Source organism: Panthera leo, chromosome A1, assembly GCF_018350215.1.
Source record: "Panthera leo isolate Ple1 chromosome A1, P.leo_Ple1_pat1.1, whole genome shotgun sequence".
In the NCBI taxonomy this organism is placed as follows: Eukaryota; Metazoa; Chordata; class Mammalia; order Carnivora; family Felidae; genus Panthera; species Panthera leo.
This window is the reverse complement of record NC_056679.1, coordinates 117,850,504-117,874,498: the sequence shown is the minus strand read 5'-3', so window position 1 is coordinate 117,874,498 and position 23,995 is coordinate 117,850,504. Positions and strand designations below refer to the sequence as shown.

At 39.1% G+C, this 23,995-nt stretch overlaps 1 protein-coding gene and 1 pseudogene across 2 annotated transcripts in view; one reads left to right on the top strand and one right to left on the bottom strand.

Annotated features, from left to right (window-relative positions):
- The window catches only part of NDFIP1 (Nedd4 family interacting protein 1), a 55,914-nt gene that overhangs the window by 12,924 nt on the left and 18,995 nt on the right, over window positions 1-23,995 (bottom strand). The window contains exons 1-5 of one of the 2 annotated variants that reach the window (XM_042938059.1): window positions 20,729-21,130; window positions 11,168-11,255; window positions 6,228-6,358; window positions 1,796-1,883; window positions 777-901 (exon numbers count right to left, since the gene is read on the bottom strand). In XM_042938059.1, coding sequence (XP_042793993.1) covers window positions 777-901; window positions 1,796-1,883; window positions 6,228-6,358; window positions 11,168-11,255; window positions 20,729-20,800 — 504 coding nt within the window. In that variant the 5' untranslated portion in view covers window positions 20,801-21,130. Of the gene's footprint in view, window positions 1-776; window positions 902-1,795; window positions 1,884-6,227; window positions 6,359-11,167; window positions 11,256-20,728; window positions 21,131-23,995 lie in introns of those variants that run through there. The other variant, XM_042938070.1, reaches the window with a different exon arrangement.
- Window positions 21,067-22,217, top strand: LOC122225661 (annotated as a pseudogene).

Here is a 23,995-nt window from a genome sequence, read left to right as displayed (position 1 = left end):
AACACCCATTAATTAGTTTATAATGCCAATTTATGATGGATACATTGATTTTATCTATAAAAGCAATAAACTTATATGAAATCGCAGTATACTTTAAGAGACTAGATTTTTTTTTAAGTATAAATTACTTCAACAATTGTGACTACCTGATAACTCCCAGATCACTGATGATTTCTCTCTAATATACTGTAGAGATAAAGTCCCCTAATGGAGTAGCACTTGTTAAACAGTTTCAGCTCCCAGACATTTTGGTATAACCACTGATGCTACTGATAAACAACCCTGGAGGGGAGGAAGAGAGCTCTGAAGAGAGGGAAGAAGGGGGGAGAAACAAAGTGAAAGAAAGAGGGAAGAAGAAAGATAAACTAAAACTTTAGTAGAATTAGTGAGAGGGTGAGAGGAATGCCTATTTTTAATGAGACACCAAAGAAGTGTTATCTTTCTTTTTGTCATAAAAACAACTAATTTCAGAACAAACACACATATTATCCTATTATAAACATTAAAAGCAGAGAAAGCAACTTGTGAACAACCTGTAAGATAGATACCTTGGGGCCACCAATATTCACTAGATTTAAGTATAAGACTTGCATGCATGAACCAACTGCAAATGATTTAGGTTCAACTTCATGAAGCCAGAATAAAGACAAACCTAAAATCGTTTTAAATGTAGAGATAATGCTAAGCAACAACACATGAAAAAAAAAAGTCAAATATTCAAACTTATTCCACTTCTTGTTTCTCAAAAGGTCTATCTTTTCTGGTATACAACTTACCCTGACAATCAGGATCCACTTAATTAGAGAGAGACCAAATCCTGAAATGGCCCCATACCTTCCTGCAGCTGAGGTGGTCAGACAAAAAGACAGGAAAAATCCAATCCAGTTAAAGAGGAATGCCACTGTAAAGGCAGAGAAGAAAAAAAACAAAACATGTCAAACATGTCCTGTTATTATGGTAAGAGTGCCTTCTACACTTGCTTTTGCTTAAATGGTTTTTACCAAGGATAAAAGCCCAGCCCATCCACCATAACACTTCCCTTACCTCCTACATCCATTCTGTCTTCCTCCCAAAAGCAAACAAGAAAACATATCTATTGCTATTCACTTTCAAAAATGCCTTAACATTCACCAAACTGTATACTTATGACTTGTGCCCTTTTATGTGTTACACTTCAGTAAATAAAATAATCTGATTCAAGTTATTCATCGTCCTACTTCTATGAATCTTGACAGCTACATAGCATCGCCTCTAAAAGCACTGCATTTCCTTTATATCTAATCTTTTTAATACCGCAAATTAAAAAAATGGTTGCTCACTTCTAAGTGACACTCAGGAACAGATAAATGCAAAATAACATCAAGGAGGGGAAAAAAAATTCGGCTGACTTTGATCTGTCAGAAAATAGAAGCTTGCAAAAAAAAAAAAAAAAAAAAAAAGGCAAAATCAATCAGACTAAGGTCTTCAATTCCTACTCTACAGGTCAGGTCTGAGTAGGAGCAATGCCAAGGATCCTTGCAGACCTAAAAGATGAGGCTTACTTATTAGCTCATGTAAAAATACAGCATCCCCATAACTACTTCAGTTATATTTTCTATAGATATAAGAGAAGACAAACAGAAGGAATATTAAGAAAAATGTATACTAAGTTCCTGAACATCTCAATAAGAGGCATCAAATGCATACAATGTATTAAAATATTAGTTCAACTAGTCACTTTAATTCAGTCAGATACGGCCATACTTCAAAGCACTCTGGTTGGTGAGAGGTGGTCCTACTATGTATATTTACTTACTGAAAAAAGTTAACATGAAAATCCCATCATTTCCTATCCTCAGCTGGTCAGCATCATCAAAGTCATCCCGACCCACAAAGTCTTCATCCTAAATGAAAAGAGAAAGGTAAAATCAAGATGAATTATTTGTAGGCAAATGAAAGGCATCAAGAAAAATAAGGAAAGGAATAAAAGTGAGTACCAAGGAGAAAATTTACCGCTTTGGCTCAATTCAAAATAATGAGCATTAAGGTTCAGTATGTGTTAAAAATTTCATTTTGTCTTTTAATAAAAGATACAATTAGAGAACAGGCAAATCTTTCTTCTATCTCTATAGTTTTCTAAATGAACTGTTCATTTTATAACCCAAGTTCTTTAAGAATACACTTCAAAAATTATAAAGTTCAAAGAGAAGTATTCACTCAAATATATCTAAAGGAAAAATACATATTTGGCTTAAATTTGCCTTACATTCTAGAATCAGTAACCCAGGGCCTGCTGAGGGCCCAGATATTAGTAATCCAGGACCTTATTAAGAAGTTCAAATTTTTATAAGACATGGGAGAAAAAGAATAGCAAGATCACACATGAAGAGGCTGTGGGGCTGCCCAATGCTCAACTTTACAACCATTTTGTTCACTTTAGCATAAAGGTCTGAAACAACCTTACTTCCAAGCTTATTGGCGGAGAGGATCCTTTCCATCCTAACTTGAAAACATATTACTCCAAGTCTAGGAGGAACAGGACCCTGACCACCATTAACCATGTGGCCCACCTTTTCAACTGATGTATGTTATGTGTTGAAATACTGAAACACATATGAATATACACTTAAAAGTAAAAGCCAGATTTGTACACAGTCCAATGAAGGTTCCTCAAATGCACAAAAGGAAAAAAAGGGGAAAAAAACCCCTTAGGGACAATCCAAACTCACCCTACACAGACAGAAAGGAGGCTGGGAAATCCATAACAAGCTAGGGTTCACCTGGGGAGGGTGTACTGGAGAAACGGAAATGTAAGGGGCAGCTTCCATTTCAAACTTAACACACTTCGTCTCCTGTTAGAAATTTTTACAAGAGGGGCACCTGGATGCTCAGTCGGTTAAGTGTCTAACTTTGGCTCAGGTCATGATCTCACAGTTCATGGGTTTGAGCCCTGAATCGGGCTCTGTGCTGACAGCACTGGAACATGCTTGGAATTCTCCCTCTCCCTCTCTCTCTGCCCCTCCCCCACTAGTGCTTTCTCTCTCAAAATAAATGAACTGTTAAAAAAAAAAAAAAAAAAGGAGGGGCACCTGCGTGGCTCAGCCGGTTAAGCATCTGACTTTGGCTCAGGTCATGATCTTGCGGTTTGTGAGTTCGAGTTCTGCATCAGGTGAGCGTGAGCCCTGCTTTGGGTGAGCTCAAGCCTTGCTTCAAGTAAACCCTGCTTCTCTCTCTCTGCCTCTCGCTCACTTGCACCCTCTCTCTCTCTCAAAAGAGGAAGGAAGGAAGGAAGGAAGAAATTTTTACAAGAATGTGTTTGTTTTGTTTTTTTTTAATACTAAATACCCAGTTTCTGACTTCATATTAGGAAAAATAAGGCCTTGCCTAATTAGAAACTAATTGGGTTGTTTTGTTTTGTTTTGTTTTTGCATAAATACTCAAAGATATACTACAGAAAGACAGGGAAGTAATTTCTAGTAATACTGCAGGTGCCTTCTTTTAAAAAAAAAAAAAATTTATTTATTTACTTTTGAGACAGAGCACATGCACAAGCCGCAGAGGGGCAGATGGAGAGGGAAAGAGAATCTGCACTGTACGCGCAGAGCCTGACTCAGGGCTCGAACTCGTTGTGAGAACATGACCTGAGCCTAAATCAAGAGTTTGATGCTTAGCCAATTGAGCCACCCCAGGTGCTCCTTGTAGGTGCCTTCTAACTGTTCTTCCTGTCCTTGGTATCTGTACTATCATTCCTCCTACAAATTGCTGCTGGGTTAATGTTTCTAAAACACATACTTGTCTTATCATATCCCTGCTCAAAAACTTTCACAAAGATTCTGTGTGACCCACACATAAGCCTACATGCCTCACCCTAGCATTCAAAACATTCTACAGCCTATAGTCTGGTCACAAACTCTTTGCTCAAGCAAAATCAATTACTACATTCATAGACCCTTTCCCACACCGGCTAAATTCATGTCTGCTTTCTGGACTTTTCCTTTTGGAATGTTCTTATCCATCAAAACTCAGGATCCACTTCAAATCCCATTTCCCCCACAATCACATAGTAAAAAGTCACAGTTCTTAATGCTCACGGCACCTGTGCTGCTTAGATATTGGTATTTGGGGGCCTTTTCCCCAGCTGTCTTTAAGTTCTTGTATAGCAGGAGTACTGCCTTATTCAAAACTTTCTACCTATCCATTACAAAATACATAGCACATTGTAAAAAAAAAAAAAAAAAAAAGAAAAAAAAGTGGTCTATGCATGTTTGCTAAATAACGTTTAACAGGTTCCTAAATATGTATCCTTGTCAAATAAAAGTATTCTAAGGAGTTCTGTTATTAATCAGAGCTAATCTCCTGGTCTATTTCCATGGGACAATTACCATATAATCTAAGGGAACTACAGAATACACATAGGACTTTAGAGTCTAGAATACCTGGGTGTGACTCTCACCTGTGCTACTTATTAGCTATTATGACTGCGCAAATTACTTAATTTCTCTGGGCTCAATTCTGTAAAATGGGGATAATATAATCTCTATCTTGCAAGGTTGTTGTGAGAACTGGAAACAATATACTAGAAACTGAGTACATGCCAAGCATGTCGTTGGCTTCCAGTATTACATGAAGACTGTTTTGTCCTTAGACAATAAACTCCTTGAAGGTTGGTAGTTTCTCCCTGGAAACTACAAGAACTGAGCACACACTACCATATGGCATCAGCCTAGTCTAGGCTTATGAACTATTATTTCTATCAAGTAGTGGTTTTAGAAGCCGGACTCCTCATAGTAGGTATGGTCTGTCAACAGTCCTCTACCCTAAGGCCTGAACTTCTGGGGCCTATGCCATTGCACTGTCCCGGCTAAACCTCTGTTTTTGTTCTTATTGTTCACTCTAGTTTCCTCTCGGGATGAGTCTGGAACCCTGACTGCCCCTACTCTACATTTTCCCAATACTGGCCCAAGGCCCTACCTGCATCAGCTTTAACCTGGATGAGTATTTATGAAATCACATCTAGTCACTTGCAGATCTGACATCAAGAACAAAGAGTGCCTTAAAATCTCCCACTGGCTTTCATCACACCCAACCTACAGGATCCGAATTCACTATGTCCTCACAGACACAGGAGTGGTCTGGACTGCTGGTGACATGAGGTTCATCTAGACAATTGCTGGGGCCCTGTTATAAGTTTCATAAGTTTAATTCTATAAAGATGAACTTACTCTCTCCATAAATCTCCCTATCTACCTAACGCCAAAATATGAAATGTGTAGATCAAGGCAAAGTCAGTGTATTTCCTAAATCAGCCCCTGCTCTAAGACGTTTCAGTTAGGGCAGGAAAGTTGAGAAAATGGTGGTGGAAGGAGAGATACAGGGAAAATTTAAACTGGCCTGACTAGTGATTTTTTTTTGCTGATTTGTAACTTTTACCACATCATTTTCAGGAAGAGGTAAGAGTTTGTTATCCCAAAAGAAAATGTACTTGTTTTTTAAAAAAATAGCTGTACTTTCTCAAGAAACTAAAAATAGAACTACCCTATGATCCAGCAACTGCACTCCTACGTATTTACCCAAAGGATACAAAAATACAAATTCAAAGGAGCACATGCACCCCAATGTTTATAGCAGCATTATCAACAATAGCCAACCTATGGACAGACCCCAAATGTCCACTGACTGATGAATGGCTAAAGATGTGGTATGTGTGCATGTGTGTGTATACACACATATACACACAATGGAATATTACTCAGCCATCAAAAAGAATGAAACCTTGCCATTTGCAGTGACACAGATGGAGCTAGAATGCATTATGCTAAGCAAAATAAGTCAATGAGAGAAAGACAAATACCTTATGATTTCACTCGTATGTGGAAGCTAAGAAACGAAAGAGATGAACACATGGAAGGGGGAAAAAAGAGGGAAACAAACTACAAGAGACTCTTAATGATAGAGACCAAACTATGGGTTGACGGAGGGAGGTGGGTGGGAGATGGGCTAGACAGGTGATGGGTACTAAGGACGGCACTTGCTGCGATGAGCACAGGGTGTTGTATGTTAGTGATGAATCACTGACTTGTACTCGTGAAACCAACACTGCACTGTATGTTAACTAAAATTTAAACAATAAAAAATTAACTGTACGTTTATGAATTAGTACAATCATAAGCAATAAATCAAAAGTGGGTAATGAAGAGAACCTAATTCCCATAAAGCAGCCAGCAAGTAACATGGTAATTTGGACTTACTCTTCCAGGAACCAAGGGGATAGTAGCCTCAGCCTTTGTTCTCTCAGCTTCATCATAACTGGGCAGTGTTGTTGCCACATTGTAAGACGGAGGCTTTGGAAATCCAGACTCATCTTTGTAGTCAAAATATGCTGCAGAATAAAAAGGAAGTCATAATTAACTGACCATTAGCTAAACGCAGGAAAAAGATGATTTCTACTAACTCTGGAAAACAAAAACCAGCCATACTTCTAAGGGTACATACAGAATAATTGAACCAAACTGTTCATATAAGAATATAAGAGATTGAGAATGATTTTTAAATTCATCTACCTTTTAATTATTTAAGCAGATTCATTGAAATCACTTTGCCTTCCCTCCCAAATGCCTTGGAACACTTTTTTCAACTGTCACTTGATATGTTCACCAAAGGCACTCAGTATTAACAGTAGCATAAAGACAACATTTAAGCCAAAAATACATCACCTGTGTGTCTGTAAGCTATACCATAGTTTCCTCCCAATTATAAAGAGGAAAACCAACTTAATAAAAAAGTTAAAATTCATTTCTCACGAGTTTATTCTGGCACTTTGATTCTTACCCATTAGTTTTACCAGGTACTGTTTACTATGATGTGCCTAATCAGTTCAGGTAACTAATTCAGTTACAGGTAACTGAACTGAGGTAACTAATTCAGTTACAGAGCCATCATTTATCTGAATTAAATCTTTCATTTCCTCTTTTTAATGTATCTTCATTGTCATTAACTTCTATGATAAGGAACTCAATATTTATTAGAAAAGATGTATTTAAAAATCTATTAAATTTCTACACCATTTTTTTTAAAAAAACAAACATTTTGAAAAAAGTCCTATAGTTCATCAAGATTAACATTTTTCTCTCTTCTATTTCTTCTGGTTAATTGTAATTAACTTCCAATTTTACTGTAATATATTACTGAAATCATCAATCAATACAATTCACCTCGTTAACAGAAAAAAGAAAAATTCTATTGTATTCACATGGACACAAAAAGCGTTTTACACAATTCAACACCTACTGATAATAAAAACACTTACCAAATCAGGAATAAAACTTCCTTAATTTGATCATAAGTCTCTACAAAATACCTAGAGTCAATATCATAATTAATTGCAAATTTTTAAAAGCTTTCTCCCCTAAGATTAGAATTAGACAAAAATGCCTACTGTCACTACTTCCTATCAAACATTACCTTAAAGATCCTACTAGTTCATATAATATGGCAAGAAAAGGAAATACAAGACAGAAGTATTAGAAGAGAAGAAATAACTGTCCCTAATCATGGATGACATGATTATAGACCCAGAAAATTCAAGAGTATCTACAGACAGCCTATTAGAATTAATATATGAATTTAGCAAAGTCTCTGGATGGATATAAATCATCAATTGTATTTCCATATACCAGCAACAAACAGAAAGTAAAATTATATATGGACCATTTTTTACAACAACGTGAGAAGTAAATCTAGTAATAAATATATAAGTACTCAATGTTGAAATCTACAAAATACTACTGAGAGAAATTAAATAAGATCTTAATTACATGGAGAGATATATCATGTTTACAGACTGGAAGCAGTATTATGAAGATGTTAATGCTCTTCAAACTGATCCCAGATTCAGTGCAATTCTAACTAGAATTCTAGCAGAATTACTGTTTTCTTTTGTTACAGTTTATGGAAACTGACAAGCCTATTTAATTGTAAAATGTATATATATGCAAAAGGCCAAGAAAAACCAAAGCAATCTTGAAGAGCAGTTAAGTGTGAAGGACCTACATTACCAGATACCAAGATTATAAAGCTCTACAATTAAAATAGTAGGGGATGGGCATAAGGATAAGTAAACAGACCAAAGAACAAAAAAATGAGTCCAGGGGTGCCTGGGTGGCTCAGTTGGTTAAGCATTCAACTTTGGTTCAGGTCACGATCTCACGGTTCATGCATGGGTTCAAGCTCTGTGTCGGGCTCCATGCTGACAGCTTGGAACCTGGAGCCCACTTCGGATTCTGTATCTCCCTCTCTCTGCCCCTCCCCTGCTCACTCTATGTCGCTCTCTCTCAAAAATAAATAAACATTAGAATACTGAGTCCAGAAAGAGATCCACACATATATGGTCATCTGATTTACAACAAAGGTGACACTGTAGGGCAGGGAAGAAAGAATGGTCTTTTTAATAAATGGTGCTGTACCAACTGCCGATCCATACAGAAAAACAAATTCATCTTGACCACTATCTTACACTATACAGAAAAAAACAATATCAGATGGAATATAAATCTACATATGAAAATAAAATATTAAAGCTTTTAGAAGAAAATATAGGAAAATGTGTTATTGAAACTAAAGTTGCCACCTAACCCAATTTAAAGAACTTGTTTTTTTCCATGTCAAAATTGCTATTTAAGATACATGCACACACATACATTATAATATATACATTAATGTAATATATACATATATAATTAATGTGATACATACATTATAAAACACTGCATAATCTTCTATTAAATTTCTTTTTATTTCTCATCAAGTCAAACTAAGTTATTACAAACAGAAATGTACAATTTAAATTAGCCTACTGCCATAGTAATTCTGAATACATGAATAAAACTGATACCTACCACCTTAAGTTGAAGAAAATTAACAACATGTTTATTTCCCTATTTCAAAATATTTTGTAATGGGATCCATCAATATACATACTCACATCATTTTAAGTTACCAAGAAAAGTTTAGTGACAATCTTTCAAGTTTATTTAATATATTCAGAACAACAACAACCAATATTTGTTAGACTGTTCAATTTATATATCACAAATTAAAATAGGTAGAGTGTGCGAAATAATGACTTGTGCTCTTTTTTTTCCCTACCAACATGCATGTGTCATTTTGTTTCTCATCACTTTCCTCATAAATGGAGTAACAGGTACACATAGCATTTATCTAAAAAAAAAATTAGCAATGTTAATTTAACAACAAAGGGGGAAAAGGCCATTTAAACCATTTTAGAGGTTTCCTTTTTTAAAAAAAAGTCAAAATGGAAAACCCCAGTTCATACACAAAAAATTAATGTTCTTGAGTAACTTATGATCCCTAAAAAAGATTTCCCTGAAACTTCACTCATCTGAAACTCAAAGAGCTCAGTAGAGACTCAGGAAGTTAAAAGTTTGGTTGTTTATTTTATTTTATTTTTATGTATTATTTATGTATTTTATTTGTTTGTTTGTTTTAAAGGCTTCTGTGTAGTTAGACGAAATGCTATAAAATCCAAAGACTTTATTCATAAGAGTATTCTTCAGGCTCTATTCTAGAAGTAGTTTACCTCTACTTTATACCCAATCTCAAGAAGCTTTGTTTTTTGCCGTTGAGGCCCACAGCAAGATTAACAACAACAAAAGAGAAAGATTAAAGGGACTTCTGTAAGGACAGCTATGGGAAATACCATCTGACAGCTAAGGGAGAATCTGATTCTTGAATCAAAGTTCTACAAATGTCAATGAACAAAGGCATCACTATAGTATAGAACAGAATATCTTCCAGATAATGTTTCTGGTTGCAATCCCTAAATCATAAGAAAAAATGTAAACAAAGAATATGAGATATAAGTGAATAAGGGAGGGAAGTGTTTGAAAAAGATTTGTCTCAAAAATGGTTCTAACTTTTTACAATTACGGAAAGTACAAACTCAGATATTCAGGGGAAAAATTACCTCTTAATAATTCTGGGTAGCTAAATATAAAAGACTTTTATCATTAAAAAAACAGGAACCAAATTTCTTATTAATGAGTTAAATTTTCAGTGGATGTATTTAAAGGATAACTAGTACTTATAGTCTGGGTAGAAATGAGTAAATACGGCATGGCTTTGCAATTCTTTCCCAAGTCTTGGTGTTTTCATCTTAATTTGATTCAAGGAGACACCCTGCAATTCCTCAAAAACCTGAAGTTAGCATTCTTAGTTTTAGATGCTTATAAATAAAAGAATTTTAATACAAGGATACAGAGTTCAAAATTTGAAGCCAGAGTAGAGGGAAAAAACTTTCTGACCCATGTTCTTCTTAATTAAACAGCAGCCTCAGGGCCCCAGAGACTACCAACCAAAGTAAGCCCTCATCAACTGACAATAGCTGCCCAAATACTGTATTGAAAAGGATTATGAGGCTCTTTGGGATAAATGCTGTCTTCAATTTGCCTATCTACCCTGGCAGTAAGATGGGTTCAATGGTGGCACCATGCACGATTTCATGCCACATTTCTCTTTTAGAGAAAATGAAGAGGTTCCATCAAAACTGGTCCATTTTCAGCAATTAAAGCAGAACTGCTTATCAGGAAGCTTTAAACTACCAAAAGTCCTCAACTGTTGAGATTTTCTTTCTTTTTCCCCATCCCTTCTATGTATATATGTGAAAATTAAATAGATAATCCGGCGTAAAATGTGAAGACAAAAGATTATTCAAGGAGGGCTTGAACTATGAGGAATATTATGAAAGAACTGAGAGACTTTTAGTTTTGGTTTTGTTTTTTTTTTTAAATTAAGAATTCACTAGCACAAATCAATCAAATGTACTATGTTCCAGGTCGCAGGCACTAAAATCACAAAGAGCAAAACAATTAATGAGGAAACTACAAAAAGAACAAAAAATCAGGTGATCACCTAGTTCGTGAATTTCTACTTCCTTTTTACGAAGGGCCTATTGGAATGAAATGGAGTTCCATAAAAAAGACACACTGAGATGGAGTTTTAAGTGTTTTTCAGAAAAGTAACATGAGTTTTTTCCACTTCCGGCTACAAACTACAAACAACGTCAAAGACTTCTTAAGGAAAGCTGAAGCAAAGGCAAAGACAAACACACACTGGACAAGTCTCTGGCTAAGTGCATTTCATGAGTTCAAGAGTCACCTTGCGGGTTACCTACCTGTACTCTCTGCAGAGATGCTGCTGTAAGGTGGAGGAGCGTCACCTACAGCCTGTTCTGGCTCTCCAGGCTCTTCCTCATTCTGCAACTAAATAAAAATTGCACATTTTAATCCAAGTATAAAGCCAATTAGAGAAGAAACTGAAAACTGGAATGGCCTTTCTGGAAAGCTATTTGGCAATGTGTTTCAAAAATCTTAAAACGGACAAATCCTTTACAAAGTACTCTACTCTCAGGAGCCTGGGTGGCTCAGTCAGTTGAGCCTCCGACTTCAGTTCAGGTCATGATCTCACTCACGGCTTGTGAGTTCGAGCCGCGCATCAAGCTCTGTGTTGTCAGCTCAGAGCCTGGAGCCTGCTTTGGATTCTTTGTCTCCCTCTCTCTCTCTGCCCCTTCCCCACTCGTGCTCTTTCTTGCTCTCTCACTGAAAAAAATTAAAAAAATATATATATTTTTTAAAGCAAGAAACAAAGTACTCTACTCTCAGGAATTTATCCTAAGGAAATAAAGGGGCAAAAGGGTAGATATTAATGTTACTGCGGCAAAACAAAGAAACAACCTAAATTCCAATCATGGGGGACTTTTAAATAAATTATAGGTCATCTCACAAAGGATTACTAAGCACCCATAAAAATAAAATGTGATGGCTTGAATGGGTATTTATGCCATACATGAAAAAAAGCAAAATTTACCAAATAGCAGGCAAAACATAATTTGCTTTTGAAAGACAGTTAAGTGAAGACAAGAAAGTTAGAATGACAGATATCTACAGTTTACAATGTTTATCTCTAGCTGATACAATCATAAGGGAATTTTTCCTTTTTCTTGTTTATATGTATACTGAATTTTTGGTAATGAACATTTACCACTCGTGTAATTTTTTAAGTTAGAAAAACAATCCAATAATCATCTGTTGAAACAAAGCTAAATCATACCAAACCAAGGTTTACCATTATATTCAGTCTGCACATAGAAATTAAATCTTAAATAATTAAGACATTTACGAAAACATTAAATTCTACATAATTCTACAAATAACCTCTGTCAGTAAATCTCCCTTTTCCCTATCTCAGAGACTTTCTCGGTCAAATCTACAGCCCCAGTTACTCCAAATAACTCACAATGAAAAGGGTGTCTTCCTGTCATTGCCAGTCTGGACAATCTACTCAAACTCATCTTCATAGAACAAAGACGTTAGATTTAATTCTTATAGTGTGACAATAAAATACAGCTCATTTAAAAAAGATGAACTGGCTGAGAATGGGAGTCCATCTGTAAAGTAATAACCATATTTATCGATGTAACTGACTCAGGGGTCTGGGTCCTGCTGTGGGCCATCATGATACAGGGAACCAACTGAGCCACTCGCAAAACACACACCCTTCTAAACCAACTGCTACAAAAAACTCTACGTTGAATTCAGACAGGAAAACAGAGAGCCTGACTGGTGGTAACATGAAGGAGAGCTCCCGAATTTCTTAAATTTTAACTAACCATCTCGGTCTCCAACCCCTATGCCGTTCAAAATCAGAAGCCAACAAAAAACTTCTGATTAATACTGCAATGTATTCAGGAGTGCCTGGGTGGCTCAGCTGGTTAAGCGTCCAACTGTTTGTTTCAACTCAGGTCACAGTCTTGAGTTTCATGGGGTCGAGCCCCACATCAGGCTCCAAGCTGACAGTGAGGAGCCTGCTTGGGATTCTCGCTCTCTCTCTCTCTCTGTCCCTCCCCACTTGCTCTGTCTCTCTCAAAATGAATAAATAAAAACTTTTTTAAACATACTGCAATGTATTCAATTTCAGAAGAATTCTGGTGCCAAATTATCAACATCTACCATCTGGGCACATTTTTTTGAACCCTAGTATTCTAACGTTAAACTTAAGGCCCTCCCCAAAAAACTGTATGATAATGTAAGATGAGTTTTCCTTTTAAGGAAAGCATATAGGGCAAAATAGCTATAGTAAAGCCACATGATCCTAGGACCTCCCCACCCCCCATCAGTAAATTATTTAAATAGAGTTCCTGGGAGCACCTGGGTGGCTCAGGCAGTTAAGTGTCTGACTCTTAATTTCAGCTCAGGTCATGATCTCAAGGTTTGTGGAATGCAGTCCTGCATCAGGCTCCCTGGTGACAGCACAGAGCCTGCTTGGGATTCTCTCTCTCTCCCTCTCTCTCTCACTTTTTTGTTAAGCTTATTTATTTACTTGAGAGAGAGAGACCAGGGAAGGAGCAGAGAGAGAGAGAGAGAGAGAGAGAGAGAGAGAATCTGAAGCAGGCTCCATGATGTCAGTGCAGAGCCTGATGTGGGACTGGAACCCACTGATCTTGAGAACATGACCTGAGCCAAAGTCAGTCTGAGCCACCCAGGCACCCCTGGAATTCTCTCTCCCTCTCCTTCTGCTCCTCCCCTGCTCAAGCTCTCTATCTCACACACAAATTTAAAAAAAAAAAAGAAAAGGAAAAAAAAATGACACTGAGACACTATTTTTTTTATCTTTCACAATCTATTTTATTTTTTTTCCAATATATGAAATTTATTGTCAAATTGGTTTCCATACAACACCCAGTGCTCATCCCAAAAGGTGCCCTCCTCAATACCCATCACCCACCCTCCTGAGACACTATTTTTTAAGAACACATAAATTGAGTTCCTGGGGCCATGGTTCACTTGCAATACTTTTTTTTTTTTTAATGATTTATGTTTTTGAGAGAGAGAGAGAGAGAAATCATGCACACAAGTGGGGAAAGGGCAGAGGGAGAGGGGACAGAAGATCCAAACCAGGCTCCACGCTGACAGCAGCGAGCCCGACACGGGGCTCAAACTCATGAACTGCAAGATCATGATCTGAGCCGAAGTCAGAGGCTCAACCCACTAAGCCACACAGGTGCCCCCACCTGCAATACTTTTAACATTATATGAATCTCTAGATAGGGTATTCTCAGCCTACTCCTGCGTAACCACTTTTGTGCCCTGAAAATGCCACAAAAGAGTCAGCAGCAAAGAGAGGCAAATATGGACTTTGCAAGAATGATGCCTTAATATACTGCAGCCAGTAATGTTCTTTATTTAAACTTAGCTTGGTATTTTTGACCCGTTTTATATTTCCTGAGCTGGGTCATATAATCATGTTGTCTCTGCATAATTTAGGGTTTAGAAAAGAAGCATGACAATTCTGAGAAATACAGAAGTCCAAAGAATAAAGAGATCTTATGTGCCAATATCTGCAAGATAGGCTGCCTGTCTCCTAGCAACCTGGAAATGTGGAATTTGATCATCCCACACCAGGGGAAGAGATAACAGAGCAAAGAAATTCCAATGGTCTCAGAAACCCCCATTTTCTCTTTGGTGAGGATAAAAAAACAAACATTTCCAAGTAAAGTTTTTTGCTCCATTAAAATTCACCACTTTAGGGGCTCCTGGGTGGCTCAGTTGGTTGGGCATCCAACTTCAACTCAGGTCATGATCTCACGGTCCATGAGTTTGAGCCCCGCGATGGGCTCTGTGCTGACAGCTCAGAGCCTGGAACCTGCCTCAGATTCTGTGTCTCTTCGGTCTCTCTCTGCCCCTCCTCCATTAGGGTTGTCTCTCTCTCTCTCTCTCTCTCTCTCTCTCTCTCTCTCTCAAAAACAAACATTAGAAAATATTTTTAATTAAAAAAATTCATCACTTTAGAATCATGTATTAATACTATTTCCAACCAAAAACAAAAATGACAAAAAACACCCACTATGACTATGGAGGCTCCACACTCTGGGATGAACCCAGGACCTCACTGTTTAGGCTTCCCAACACTGGCTTATTTTCTATGTGCTGGTCTTAAGTTTAGGCTCCATCAAGAAATGTGTTTAAAATAAAATAATACCGGGTGGAAAAAAAGAGAGGTAACCACCTGCAAGAAGTATTTAGTGATCACCATCTGTGTGAAGAATAACTTGGTAAACAACAGAATCCCTAAGTATATATGTTTTTACACTTTGGGGGATATCTATGGCCATTAATGTGGCTCTGCCAGCAAACAAATCGGGCACTCGCTAACAAGGCGGAGGGGCTGGGATGCAGTGGCACCTTTGGCTCTCTCCCTACTATGCTATTCCGTGTGGTGGGTAGGGGGATCCTCTGATTGTGTGTCTATGACAGATAATAAATACCTGTTGGGACTGATTCTTTTCTTGACAATTCTGATCAATTTCACTTATCTCTAAATAAGATTTAAATGGCATTTTTTTTTTCCAAATAGAATTATACAATTACCTATGCATGCCATATAAAGTACTGAGTTTAGTACAAAACTACCTAAAACCACCCAGGTCTCCAGCCCTGAGAGAGGAATAATCCAATCATCTGAAAATCCGGGTGGCCTTTCTCTTTCCACCGCCCCCCATCCCCTCCACTGTGCCCTGGCTCCCACTTTCCTTATCACCCATGTTCCACTGCATACTCCAAGCAGACTCTGTCATGGGTCCCTAAAAGAACCCTAAAACTCTTCTACGTTCCCACTTTGCATATCACAATTTGCTGTGGTACCTCTTGGCCTTGATCACTTTCTATTTTTTTAATATGTACCTACAAATAGATGCTAATAATGTTCTGTCCTCCAGATTCAGCCAGTGAAATACAGCACATCTAACATAAAGGCTGTGATGACTCCTTACTACATTCCACTGTGTCCTATCTATACTGTTGCTATGAGAAAGAAATACATGGTATTTTACCTAAACAACAGTTTAAGGACTCTCCCATACAGAAATCATACACAGCTGTAGTTCTAAGAGAAGCAAACTTGAATTTAACAAGTTTTTTTATTAATGTTTAAAAAAAAATTTTTTTTTAATGTTTATTTTTACTTTTGAGAGAGAGAGACAGAGAGCACACACGAGTGGGGAAGGGGCAGAGAGACAGGCAGACACAGAATCTGAAGCAGGCTCCACGCTCCGAGCTGTCAGCACAGAGCCCTATGTGGGGCTCAAACCCACAAACTGTGAGATCATGACCTGAGCCAAACTCGGATGCTCAACCAACTGAGCCACCCAGGCGTTCCAATGTTTATTTATTTTTGAGAGAGAGAGAGACAGAGTGCAAGCAGGGGAGGGACAGACAGAGGAGGAGACACAGAATCTGAAAAGAGGCTCCAGGCGCCAAGCTGTTAGCACAGCTGGACACGCAGCTGGAACTCATGAGCTGTGAGATCATGACCTGAGTTGAAGTCGGACGCTTAACCAACTGAGCCACTAAGGTGCCCCTCTCTTATTTTAATGGGTAAAGTTGTTCCAACAGTTCACAGATCGAGGCACTCATTTATTCACTTGATGAGTTCCACTGTGTGCCAGACATGAGGAATATAGTGGGAAACAAGGCAGATGCAATGAGGACCTCCTCGAGCTCACATTCTAGCGAGGAAACCCACCATAAAAGTGACTCCCAGTGAAGTGAGTGTTGCAGTGAAGTCCAGGGTATCATGGGAGTTAGATAATAGGGACCTATGGGGCCTAAAAGACAGGTAGACTTCCTGGAAGTGGAATTTATATTCCTAGTGAGTAGGGAAAAGAAGATAGTTTAAAGACACACCCTGCAGGTTTAAATTCTTATGAGTTCACACCCCAGCAAAAAGGCCTCATCACTCCTCTCCCCTGAGTCGTTCTAAAGATGGTCTTCCACTGAAAAATGAGCTGGGGTTATTTATTTATTGTGGGGGGGGGGGCGGGGAGAGACAGAGAGAGAGAGAGAGAGAGAGAGAGAGAATCCAAAGCAGTGGAGCCCAAGACGGGGCTTGATCTCACGAACAGTGAGATCATGACCTGAGCTGAAATCAAGAGTCTGATGCTTAACTGACTGAGCCACCCAAGCAACCTGAAATGAGCTGTTTTTAAGCAACAGCAGAGTCAGAGCTATGATTACGCCTAAGTAAGGGGCAACATTCACAAATGTACTGGATGGCAGTACCTAAAGGCACTTAAACATCATTCTTCGGGGGGTGCCTTGGTGGGTCAGTTGGTTAAGCATCCAACTTCAGATCAAGTCATGATCTCACGCTTGTGAGTTCAGGACCCACATCGGGCTTTGTGCTGACAGCTCAGAGCCTGGAGCCTGCTTTGAATTCTGTATCTCCCTCTCTCTCTGCCCATTTCCCATTCATGCTCTGTCTCTCTCTCTCTCAAAAATAAACATTAAAAAAAAAAACTTTTTTAAAAAGTCATTCTTGGTTTCTATTTACTATGGATGGAAGAACAAAAAACCCTACAAAAGACCCAAAAAGCCTTATACATGACAGAATGTACCAAAATATACCTCATAATTCACACAAATACAACAAGCATGTGGAAAATAATGCTGAACTAGCCAAGAAACCCATAATGTTACAAGTATTTGCACCACTCATTTTTTTTTTCTTGGTTGGGTCCTATTTAAACAGCAAGAAAATTCCTTTATGTTTTAAATCCTTTTTTAGTTATTAACAGTAAGTCTCAGAAAACCCTGGATCAATGCCTAAACTCTAGCTTTAAATGTTACTTACTATTTCTAATTTTAGAGTTAAATCCTAAATCTTTTACCTTATAATGCAATTTTTAAACCTCTCATTACCAGCCCACTACTTCTGCATACTCTAAATCCTACCAGATGAGACAGTATAATTAACAGAAAATAAATAAGCACATTTCTTTAGGTAAACAACTGAGTATGCATTTTACTCTGTTATTCAGAAATAGCCAAAGTTTGTGGGGTGCCTGGGTTCCTCAGTCGGTTGAGTGCCCAACTTCAGCTCAGGTCATGATCTCGAGGTCCGTGGGTTCAGGCCCTGTGTTGGGCTGTCTGCTGTCAGCACAGAGCCAGCTTCAGAGGCTCTGTCCCCCACTCTTTCTGCCCCTCCCCTATTGGTTCTTTCTCTCATTCTTTCTCTCTTTCTCTGTCTCAAAAATAAATAAACTTAAAAAAAAATAAATAGCCAAAGTTTGTGAGGACTAGGAATTTTCTATTGTACACAGTCTTAGATTTTTAATTGTATACTGACTATAAACTTTATTGTTCTAACATCAACAAACTCTTTATATTCAAGAACAATTCTCTATTATATTGCTAGTAATTAGGGGATGATATTTAAAATAAGGTAAATACTTCTGATAAGGAGAAACCTGCCAATAAAAAAATCCAATTTAAAAACTAGCACAGAGGCACCTGGGTGGCTCACTTGGTAGAACATGCAACTCTTGATCTTGGGGTCATGAATTTGAGTCTCATGTTGGGTGTAGAGATTACTTTAAAATAATAAACAAATAGGCAAAGACTTTAAAATTTATTTTTAAGTTTATTTATTGATTTTGAGAGAGAGAGAAAGTGCATGCGAGTGAGGGAGGGGCGGGGGGGGGGGGGGGGAGAGAGAGAGACAGAGAGAGACAGAGACAGAGACAGAGGGAATCCCAAGCAGGCTCTGTACCACTAGTGCAAAGGCCAACGCAGGACTTGAACTCCTGAACCATGAGATCATGACCTGAGATGAATAGGACACTTAACGAACTGAGCCACCCAGGCGCCCCAGGCAAAGACTTGTAATACACATTTCTCCAAATAAGATACACAAATGAGCAGTGTACACAAGATGCTGAACATCATTAGTCATCACAGAAATGCAAAATCATACCAAGAGATACTACTTCTAACCCACTAGTATGGCCATAAAAAAATAAAAAAGGAAGGTAACAAGTGTTGTTGAGTACGTAGAGAAATTGGAACCCTCATACACTGCCAATAGGACTGTAAAACGGTGCAACTGTGGAAAAGTTTGGCAGTTCCTCCAAAAAAAGTTAAACAGAGTTATAAAAAGATCCAGCAATTCCACTCCTAAGTATATGCCCAAGAGAACCAAGAGCACAGTTTCACAGAAAAACTTGTACATGAATATTCATGGCAGGATTACTTACAATAGCCAAAATGCTCATCAACTGATGAACGGATAAACAAAATAGGGTATATCCCCCTTCCAAAAAAGTACTGATGATGAGGAAAACAAAAGCAAGAGAGATGTAGCTTAAATTAAATCTCCTTACAGCCTGCAGCCCAGTGACAGACACCTAAAACATGCAGAGCGTGACCTTCCTCAAGGAACTCATGGCTCCCTTAGTGCCTTAATGTTTTTTATTAAAAACTAAAAGTAATTTTATCTTTTTTACTTTTTTTTAATGTTTATTTTTATTTTTGAGACAGAGAGAGACAGAGCATGAACGGGGGAGGGGCAGAGAGAGAGGGAGACACAGAATAGAATCGGAAGCAGGCTCCAGGCTCTGAGCCATCAGCCCAGAGCCCGATGCGGGGCTCGAACTCACGGACCGCGAGATCGTGACCTGAGCTGAAGTCAGACGCTTACCGACTGAGCCACCCAGACGCCCCTAAAAGTAATTTTATCTTAACAGCAGCTAGCCCCTCAAGTTCTTAAAAGTCCTGCTTCCAAAATTCCTTAGAAACCTACTTTATCTCTACCCATCTTCCTCCACAAACTTAAAAATATATATAATCACTCACTCCTCACAATTCCAGGGCAGCTCTTTCTGCCCCCAGGTCCTGTCCCCCTATAATAAAATCACCTTTTTGCACCAAAAAAAGAGAAAGGTCTCAAGAATTCTTTCTTAGCCGTTTGCTCACAAATCCCACTTCATAATTTCATCATTGATACACGCCAGAATGCTGAGGAATCTTGAAAACAGTATGCTAAGTGAAAGAAACCACTCACAAAAGACCACATATTTTATGATTCCCTTTATATAAAGTGTCCAGAAACAGCAAATCCAAGAGAGACAAAGATTAGTAGTTGCCAGGGGCTAGGGAAGGGAAGAAGGGGGAGTAACTGACTGCTAACGGAAACTGCCAGGTTTCTTTTTGGGTGATAAAAATGTTCTGCAGTTAGATAGTGATAATGGTTTCAAACCTTGTGAATATAGTCAACATCCATGAACTGTATACTTTAAAAAGGTGAATTTTGTGGTATGTGAATTACATCTCAAAATAAAGTATTCTCTAATTTTGAAAAGGCAAACTTAATGTAATGTAAATTTTGTTTAAAACAAAACTGAAGGGGCACCTGGGTGGCTCAGTCGGTTGGGCATACGACTTTGGCTTCAGTTGTGATCTCACAGTTTGTGAGTTGGATCCCCACATGGGGCTCTCTGTTGTCAGCACAGAGCCGGCTTTGGATTCTATGTCCTCCTCTCTCTCTCTGCACCTCATCTGCTTGTGCTCTCTCAAAAATAAATAAACATTAAAAAAAAAAAACTCTTTAAAAAAATGAAACAAAACTGAAGAGCACTCTGCACACCCACTGGTCTGCTCTTGCGCCGGTCCTTCTGCCCACACTGCCACCAACACTCCCGCCAAGAGGGAGATCTTGCACTTTGCAGACAGGCCAGGGCAGCAACCACATCTGCACCAAGTTCTGTAAGGTGATCAGCAACGAGCCTGGCACGGACCTTACCGGCACTTACCACAGCCACCTCGACCTGCAGCTGGAGCAAATTTACATGTATTACAAAGAGGCCACAGGTGGCAAGTACGTGCCCCGCACTATGCTCACTGACCTGGGAGCCCGGTACCACGGACTGCATGTGCTCCAGGCCCTCCCGGCAAATCTTCAGGCCAGATAACTCCATCTTAGGTCAGAGTGGTGCTGGGAACAACTGGGTCCAGGGCCCTACATGCACTGTGCAGAGCTGGCTGACTGGGTGCTGGATGTTGTGAGGAAGGAGCTGAGAGCTGTGATTGCCTGCAGTGCTTCCAGCTGACCCACTCCCTGGGTGGGGGAGGGGGGAACCGGGTCTGGGATGGGTACCCTCCTCATCAGCAAGATACGGGAGGTGTGTCCCAAAAGGATCACGAACACATTCAGCGTGGTGCCCTCAGTCAAGGTGTTGGACAGATGGCAGAACCCTACAATGCCACCCTCTGGGTCCACCCGGCTGGTAGAAAACACAGATGAAACTTACCGCACCAATAACAAGGCCTTGCTTCTGCTTCTGTGACATCTGCTTCAGAACCCTAAAACTGACCACACCCACCTACAGGGACCTCAACCACCTGGTGTCAACCACCATGGGTGGGGGGGTCACCACCTGCCTGCACTTTCCTGGCCAGCTCAGTGCTGACTCCACACACTGGCTGTCAACATGGTGCCCCTCCCCCACCTGTACTTCTTCAGTGCAGTGGGACTTTGCCTCACTGACCAGCCAAGGCAGCCACGGTACTGGGCCCTGATGGTGCCAGACCTCATTCGGCAGCCGTTCGATGCCAAGAACATGATGACCACCTGGGACCTCCTCCACAGCCACTACCTGACTGTAACCCTAGTGTTGAAGGGCCACATGTCCATAAAGGAAGGTGGACGAACATACACTTAACGTCCAAAACAAGAACAACAACTACTTTGTGGAGTGGGATCTCCAATAATATAAAATCAGCTGTGCCACCCCACCCTGGGGGGGGGCTAAAAATGTCTGCCACCTTCATCAGCAATAGCACGTCCATTGAGGAGCTGTTCACATGTACCTCAGAGCAGTTCACAGCCTTGTTCTGGCATAAGCCCTTCCCGCACTGGTAAACAGGTAAAGGTTTGGATGAGATGGACTTTACCAAGCAGAGAGCACCATGAGTGACCTGGTGTCTGAGTACCAGGACACCACAGTCAAGGAGGAAGGTGAGTTTGAAGAGGAGGCAGAGGAAGAGGTGGCCTAGAGCTGATACCCAATAAAACGTGGACGCTGTGTGAACTCTGTATTCACTCATAACCAGTTCTCTGACAGCTACGTCTCTGTGTGTAGCCATATCTCTTGCTCTTTTTCCTGCTGTGATCTCATACGCTGTACAGACACCACCATTAAAGCATTTTCATGGGGGGGGGGGGGGCTGAAAATTAACTGCTCCAAATCATCATTCTCTTACTAAATCAATGTCTATGCTCATAAATGGGAGAGAATGGTCCTGATCCCATCAGTATCCTCAGATCTTAACATGGAACATGTACTTGCGAACAGACAAAAATAAAGAAAAGTAACACAGTAAATTACAAGCTAATTTCAGTAAAAAAAAAAAAAAAATTCTTAATGTTCTCCCCTCCTGATAAGAAAAATATTAGGATCAAGAAATCACATAGGTTTGGGGCGCCTGGCTGGCTCAGTCAGTAGAGGACGCAATTCTTGACCTCGGGGTCATGAGTTCAAGCCCTACATTGCGTGTAGAGATCACTTAAAAATAAAATCTTTAAAAAAACCCAAAGCACTGGGTGTTGTATGGAAACCAATTTGACAATAAATTTCATATATTGAAAAATAAATAAATAAAATTGTGTAGATTAAAAAAAAAACAAAAACAAAACCAAAACAGTTTGGCTAACAACCTATTTTAAGAGCTGAGAACGGATAGCATTAATTTATTTTTTTCTACTTCAAAAGTTTCCCCAAAGATAATTTTAAAAATAAACCACCAGAATTAGATTATCCCCAATAGTATGTCTCATGTCAGAAGGAAAAAATAAATGCAAATCCTCTTAATACCATAATAAAAACATAATTAAAAGTCAAAATTCAGCAAAGCAAAAGAAGAGTAATCAGAATAATGCCTTAAAAAGTCAATGCAATAACAGAGGAAAAGAAAACTAATACCACAGTAAATCCCCTTAGAAAGGCCATCAGTTCATAAAGCTTTTCACTTAAAGATTTTTGTGATGGAGATGCCTGGGTGGCTCAGTCATTTAAGCATACAAATTTTGGTTTCAGCTCAGGTCACAATCTCACGGTTCATGAGTTCAAGCCCCACATCAGGCTCTGTGCTGACAGTGTGGAGACTGCTGAGATTCTTTCTCCCCTCTCTCTTTACTCCTTCCCCGTTCATGATCTCTCTCTCTCTCTCTCTCTCTCTCTCTCTCTCTCTCTCTCTGTCTCTCAAAAATAAATAAATAGGGCACATGGGTGGCTCAGTCATTAAGCATCTGGCTTCAGCTCAAGTCCAGATCTCATGGTTCATGAATTCGAGTCTCACATTGGGCTCTGTGCTGATAGCTCAGAGCCTGGAGCCTGCTTCAGATTCTGTCTCTCTCTCTCTCTCTCTCTCAAAAATAATAAAAACATTTAGAAAATTTAAAAATAAATAAACATTAAAAAAGTAAAGATTTCTGTGATGATCACTATTATATATATAAATACAACTGATGAATAAAATTTGGATTGGAAGGAGAGAAAATACTTTCTGTATTTATGCTAGTCCTTAGAAATGAGAGCAAATATTATGAACTATAATATAACAACTTGTGCTTTCTTCTTTCTTCACCTGATATGCAAGTAACAAGGAATACCATCCAGAGAGATAAGAGGAAGGCAAGATAGTAGCCACTCACCTCCAACTTCAACCTTCCTAAGAAGCCAAGGTGCTAGGAGAAATCACTCTTCAGGACATCTGGGGGGCTCAGCTGGTTAAGTGTCTGACTCATGGTTCTTGAACTGAGTTCTGCCCCACTTTCGGCTCTATGCTGACAGCACAGAGCCTGCTTAGGATTCTCTCTCTCCCTCTCCCTCTGCCCCTCCCCTGCTCAAGCTCTCTCCCACCCTCCCTCTCTCTTTCTTAAAAAAAAAGAATAAATAATAATAATTATAATAATAATAAACTTAAAAAAAAGAAATCACTCCTCATCCACAGAGATACTAAATTAGCCAACTATGGCTATGATAGTAGCACTGTGAGATTTTTGGGTGGGACAAGAAAATTATGATCAACCTGCCAACCTCTGGGATCCAATGTCTTATGCTCAAGTATTTCCACCACTGATAGCAACACCAAGACAGCATCAAGTAAATGGT